The sequence below is a fragment of the Papaver somniferum genome, chromosome 5 (assembly GCF_003573695.1).
Source record: "Papaver somniferum cultivar HN1 chromosome 5, ASM357369v1, whole genome shotgun sequence".
In the NCBI taxonomy this organism is placed as follows: Eukaryota; Viridiplantae; Streptophyta; class Magnoliopsida; order Ranunculales; family Papaveraceae; genus Papaver; species Papaver somniferum.
The window spans coordinates 144,312,690-144,318,935 of record NC_039362.1 but is presented as its reverse complement, the minus strand read 5'-3'; the positions used below and the strand labels follow the sequence as shown (position 1 = coordinate 144,318,935).

Here is a 6,246-nt window from a genome sequence, read left to right as displayed (position 1 = left end):
CAACTGGTACAGTTGACATGAAGTGAATGGATAAACAAGCGTTGTTGATCCATGGTACGGTTTTTAGAAGTTTACTTGGGTTGCAAGTATTACTGGTTTTAAGAGTTTATTTACGTAAGAATTGTCTAGAAGTTTCTTGTTAGAGTTTGTTTTTGTTTAGGAAAGTCTTTTTACTTGAGAGTCAAGTTTGTTAATCATATAAATAGGCTGTTAAGCCATGCGTCTATACACATCAATTAAGAGAAGTTTGTTTGAGTTTAGTTTTGTGTTATTTCATTAAATCTTTGATATCAGATTTTCTACACTCACCAAAATGTATAGTTGGTACATTCCTAAACAGATGTATGGGGAAAAGGCATGTGGTTGAGGTGACAACATATGGTTATCCATGGGTAGGGTCTGAACCTTATTTCCCCGGTAAAAAAAATCTGGTTCTTGTTTCAAATTACACCCCGGGATTGACTTTGTAAAGAGAGATCTAGACAGGTTACATGTGATTACAAAAGGTAGGAAGAAATACTGGGAATTACAAAAAACAAAGAAGAAAGAAGGAGCGTTGTGGTTCACCTGTGAAAAAATTAATAAAAAGGAGGTGCATTTGAGGTGAGGTGGAATTTAATCTCTCTTTTAACCTCTCATTTAATACTAAAGGCTCCTCCTCCCTCTCTCTCAGGCACATATATTTGTGTATATATTGATAGATAACAAGATAACCCCAACATATCAGTCTTACAGTTTTAATCAAGAAAATCATAATAATCCAGCATGCATGATCGAGCTGCAGGTCTTTTATGTAACTCTTGTTCCGTTTTACTCTCTGTCTTAATCAGCTGGTAGAGAGCATCATCACCATTCACCAAATCTTTTGTCATCACAATATACATAAGAATGGAAAGGGAAGAAGATAACTACTCTGTAAGTTTTCTTGATTCTTTCTATAGTAGACAATTACTCAGTTCATTAAATCTTCACTAGCTAATTTGATAACTGTTACCGTACCTCTTTTTTTTTTTTTTTTTGCAGACGATTGTGGCGGGTTTAAACGATAACAACTACGCAGGGATAGATTACTCTATAGACCAAAACCACATACACCGCCACAAACAGCAACAAGAAAATCATCATCAAACTCTCATGAAGCAATCTTCCGTTCGGGTAGATGGAGAAAATACGGGTGAAGGAAAAGTTGTGGATTACATGTTTAATAATAATACTAATATTACTCAACCGTTAGTACCACCACCACAGCAGATATCTTCTGGATATTCTCTTGATAGATTGAGCTTTGCTGAAGTCATGCAATTCGCTGATTTTGGACCTAAGTTGGCTTTAAATCAAAAACAAATGATGGAACCAGCAGCGGCTAATGCTAATGATGGTATCCCAGAAGCAGAAGATCGAGCAGGAAAAGATATGGGTTTGATTGACCCTGTTTACTTCCTGAAGTTCCCAGTTTTGAGTGAAAGATCCTTTGATCAGCAGACTCATGATGGTGGTGATGATGTTCAGAATAATCTTTTGTTGGCTACTCCACCACTACCAGTAAGAGATGATCATGTAGCTCATGATCCCGAAGAGGAAGATGAAGAAGCTCGGATTATTTTTTCCGTGAATAGTTCGTTGAAGGACCGACTTGGCTTTCTCGAAGAGAATAATACTCATAATCATGAAAATATCATGATGAATTCAAGTGGTACGGAAATGGGTGGTGTGACCACAAAATTAAACAGACGTAAGAGGCCGAGATCTGTAAAGACAAGTGAAGAGGTTGAGAGCCAAAGAATGACGCATATCGCAGTTGAACGTAACAGAAGAAAGCAGATGAATGAACATCTAAGAGTTTTAAGATCTCTCATGCCTGGTTCTTATGTGCAGAGGGTACGTATATTTCCACACGTACTTTAAGACATGACCGATTTAAAGCTACGTCCAAAAGGATTATGGATCTTAGTCATTTGAAATTTGAAAATGCATGGCATGATTTAAACCTCGCATTTATATCAAAAATGATTTGTGGCGCCTATTTTTTGTGCACCATTAATTGTTTGTATTTGCTAACAAGAGTTTGATTCAATGACAGGGTGATCAAGCATCCATTATTGGTGGAGCCATTGAATTTGTAAGAGAACTAGAGCAACTTCTTCAGTGTTTAGAATCACAAAAACGCCGAAGACTGTATGGTGATAATGCAACAACTCTGGCTCCCAGTACTACTACTGCACAACAATTACCACCACCAATGTTTCCTCAGTTACCTCTTTCATCAAACGACCAAATCAATAAGCTGGCGACTGCCGCGATTGATGTTGAACAAATGGGTGGTGGACAACTCCATGAAGATACAGCAGAAAATAAATCTTGCTTGGCTGACGTTGAAGTTAAACTTCTAGGTGTGGATGCTATGGTTAAGATTTTGTCAAGGAGAAGACCTGGTCAACTCTTAAAGACCATAGCTGCACTTGAAGATTTGGAACTCGATATACTTCATACCAATGTCACTACCATTGAGCAGACTGTCCTCTATTCTTTCAACGTTAAGGTAATACATACCGATGACATAATCTATAATTTCGACATAATTTTTTTGTGTGGAGATCAGACGAAAACTAATTGGACGTTAATTTTTTATATGTTTATGATTTTTTCAGGTTGTGAGTGAAACTAGGTTTACAGCTGAGGATATTGCGGGATCAATTCAGCAGATATTTAATTTCATCCATGCAAGTAGCTAAGCTATAGCTAGAGCTAGCTAGCAGTCTGCTCCATTTATATAGATAGATCCAATCGATAAAAAAAAATTATAACTAGAATATTCATCATTTCATTTACTCAGGATTTTCTTTATGTACTTTGATAACTAAGACTAAGAGGTTCTCTTGCTATTATGATAACTTAACAAAAGACAACCACAAACAGAGGCTGTATATTGATACATAGATTATTTGTAACCCATTTGGGAATTAATGCCATTGTGGTTCACTACACAACTCTCTGATCAGCATCATACTATTCATATTTTGAGCCACGATAATAAATATTTGGTACTGTTTTTCTTGGCAACTCTCTTGAATATAATTATCAGCAAGAACTTATAGAGTTATAGTCTCATCTTGTATCATGAGTCTGGTCATGGCGGTATATCACGTGCCTTTCGATTAGAGGAATTTAAGGTTGGCTTGGTTGGACGATATTGAAATTTGTTTTATTTCATAAAAAGCAAAAGTTGTATCGTTTTTGGTGAACATCTACTCATAAATCGTATAAATTTTTTTATCGCAATTCTCAAATTTTAGGGTGGGAACTCAATCTACCGTCCTCAAAGATAAAAGTCAAGCTCCTATCCAACTGAACTGGACTAGTCCCAGAAGATTTGGATGGGGATTTATGGTAGTCTTTTTCTTTTTAATAAGTTCTTGAGGACAAATTGTGTGGGGGACTGAATATTGTACGTGGGTTGACTTTTAATAATTCGATTTTTTTCAAGTACACTTAATCGAGAGGTGGGGAAAGGTTTTGGAAGGTCAACATAGGGCCCTACGTTGACTTGTCAGATTATCTTTTGCTGTTGTTCCTATCATGCAAGCAGGCAGGCAAGGCCGGCCATGAGAGTAGGACCTTTCAATAGAATCTTGTTAATTAGGAGTTGGACTTGGCCAGCTCGTACCTATACGATGATGAATTATTTGGTTATAATTACATGATGATGGTGCCTGAAATGCAGACCGTGGTCGAAGATCAGCTTCACAAATGCTGCTACTTGCCTACTTGGTCATTTACTTGCATACGCGCACATAAGAAACAAACAGTTCAGTCAGTGCCATAAAATATGAGACGTATATTGGTTGGGTCTAAATGAATGGATATGTTTTCCTTTGTTGCGCATATGTATGCAAGTCAAATTTACAACCACAACTCCCATTTTGGAGCAAGGACTACTACAGCACTTGGAGTGACTGTCCCCAGCTTTGCATCTATGATTACCATATTTTCAGATTTCCTTTTATAAAAAAATAAGAAAAAACATTTAATAAATTGCCTTCCTTACTGGAAATAGTAGTTTTTTTTTTTTTTTTGATAAAAGGAAATAGCAGTTGGTTTTGTATCAAGGCATCTCCGCATTGATAACGCCAATAAATACAAAAGATGAGTCTGTTACTGGGCTCACAAAGATTTAAGCACCTAGCCCAATTGTTATTTTCACTTCGTATGGACACCATATGGGGCTGTGACTAATGTTTGGCACACTGTAACTTGATCAACTTTGACATCTGGTCACGCTCTGTTATCTGGTCATGCTCCGTTAATATATCTTCGCCGAACCCTCTCACCGTGAAAACAGTGACCTAGTTTTATCTCTTGTAAGGATTGAGTTGCTTTGGTAAGTCATGACTCACACCTCTAATTAGTATATACTAAATAGTATTTTATCTTCTTTGATTTTCTTTCTGGTATTTTGGTGTTGTACTTTCCCGTAGCTTATCTGATAAATACCAAGATTGGAGTTTTGGAGAACCGTAGCGGTTCTAATGCTTCTTCCCATCTAGGAATTACTAGTTAATCATGTTCTGAAGACCCGCCTAATGGCTAGTCCATCATCAAAAAAGTTTTAATCGCTAGTCCAAAAACATATTTTTGGACCAGATCTTTTACTCTCTAATCTAGCATACGTGCAAGACTTATTATATTTTTTCGTAAATGTCCAAAACATCCCTATGTATAGAGACAATATTTGAGGCAGTCTTACAGGGAACTTCATATCTTCGTATCCATTTCGTACATCAAAGCATCTCCGGCGATTCATGGAGATTCGGTTTTTTCAAAATCGCGTTGATGATGGACCCTTGTTGCTTTTCCAAAAGCTAAGTTTTATTCTTCCAATCTTGATCTTAAACATCTTTTAGTGTTGTTTAAAAAGGAAAAATCATTTTTAGGGTTTTCAAAGTTTATCTTTTTGGTCGTTCTATGGTAGGTGATTGAACTTTATTTTTTCTGATTTCACTTTAAGTTATCTTCGATCCGTGTTTAATTTTGATTTAGATGTGGTTGATTCAAAACTTTTATTTGATGGATCAGTTAGTGTATGTTGATCAATTAGATTTTCTGGAGCTTTTTTGATGATGAAGTATTTTAAGTAGAATTACTAGTGTTTTGAATTAACTCCATTGGATTTAAAGATATATTGTTTCTCCTGCTCATGAAGATCAATTAATTTTCAGTTTTCGTTAACATGTAAAGTGAGAAAATTGATTGTTGTTTCTTATGTTAGTAAAAGAATTAGTCAACTTCATGATATAAGGTATCCATATGTATTATGGTTTCACACAAAACATATCCATCCGTACTATGGTTTCACTTAGTATATATCCGTACTTATTTCACTCGGTACTTATAAATATGTATCGGGTTTTCCGTTTTTGTTTTCTTCAATACATGTATATATGTACTGCTTTTTGCATTTTGGATCTCTCTAAAAATTTATTGGATTCCAATTTTCTAATCTGATATATTCTAGGAGATTTCAAAAACATGACTACAGATATCTTAGGTACTTATCATTATGTACTGTAAAGAAAGTTTTTCCTCAAGGTCATCATCAACTAACTTTTGATTTGCTGATATGTTTAGTTGTTATCATGTTGTCTTTTGCGCTTGGCTTTCATTTTTCTATGTAACGCAGAGAAACTAGGCTCCTTGTTAAGTGCTTTTATTAAGTTTGACCCTCACTGCCCGAGTTTAAGTTTTATGGTTGATGAATAGGGTACCGCTGATCTACATAGCAGACGACAACTCTCTATTGGGGAGAGAATTTAGAGGGAGCTCATGTTAGCTAAAATAATGATTGTTATAGTTCCTGTCCAAAGTGACAAGGTTTACATAGGTTAGTGAAATAAAGAGGAAGAAAGTAGAGACCAGTTCCACCTGCAAGACCAATGGTTCCATAAGAGAACAACGGTTCCCAAGGCTCAATCAAGAAAAAAGTTATTAATGAACAAGAAAGGTATGGTTTCTGACTTGGTTTACATAATTTTTATTCTTTCCAAATGATCACTACATATTGATATGTATCTATATCAATATGTAGTGATCATTTGGAAAGAATAAAAATTATGTAAACCAGGTCAGAAACCATAATGTAGTGATAGAATATTGGTTGGCAGACATATGAATTTATGTCTATTAATTATAGGGGTTATATCCTACAGTAGCTATGAATGTTTATGGAAATCGTACGCAGTTGAATAGTGG

At 35.6% G+C, this 6,246-nt stretch overlaps 1 protein-coding gene across 1 annotated transcript; it reads left to right on the top strand.

The window, feature by feature from the left end:
- The first annotated feature begins 709 nt into the window (after window positions 1–709).
- Window positions 710–3,060, top strand: LOC113283049 (transcription factor FAMA-like). The gene is made up of 4 exons (XM_026532196.1): window positions 710–915; window positions 1,024–1,878; window positions 2,081–2,539; window positions 2,649–3,060. The coding sequence occupies exons 1-4, from the start codon at window positions 889–891 to the stop codon at window positions 2,730–2,732; spliced, it is 1,425 nt and encodes a 474-aa protein (XP_026387981.1). The 5' UTR covers window positions 710–888; the 3' UTR covers window positions 2,733–3,060.
- Window positions 3,061–6,246: the final 3,186 nt, after the last annotated feature.

Bases quoted from the DNA above. Each gene is read 5' to 3' on its own strand.
- LOC113283049 (XM_026532196.1), top strand. From the start codon at position 889: ATGGAAAGGGAAGAAGATAACTACTCT. The intron at 1,879-2,080 runs GTACGTATATTT...ATTCAATGACAG, and splicing joins CTGGTTCTTATGTGCAGAGG to GGTGATCAAGCATCCATTAT. The intron at 2,540-2,648 runs GTAATACATACC...TGATTTTTTCAG, and splicing joins TCTATTCTTTCAACGTTAAG to GTTGTGAGTGAAACTAGGTT.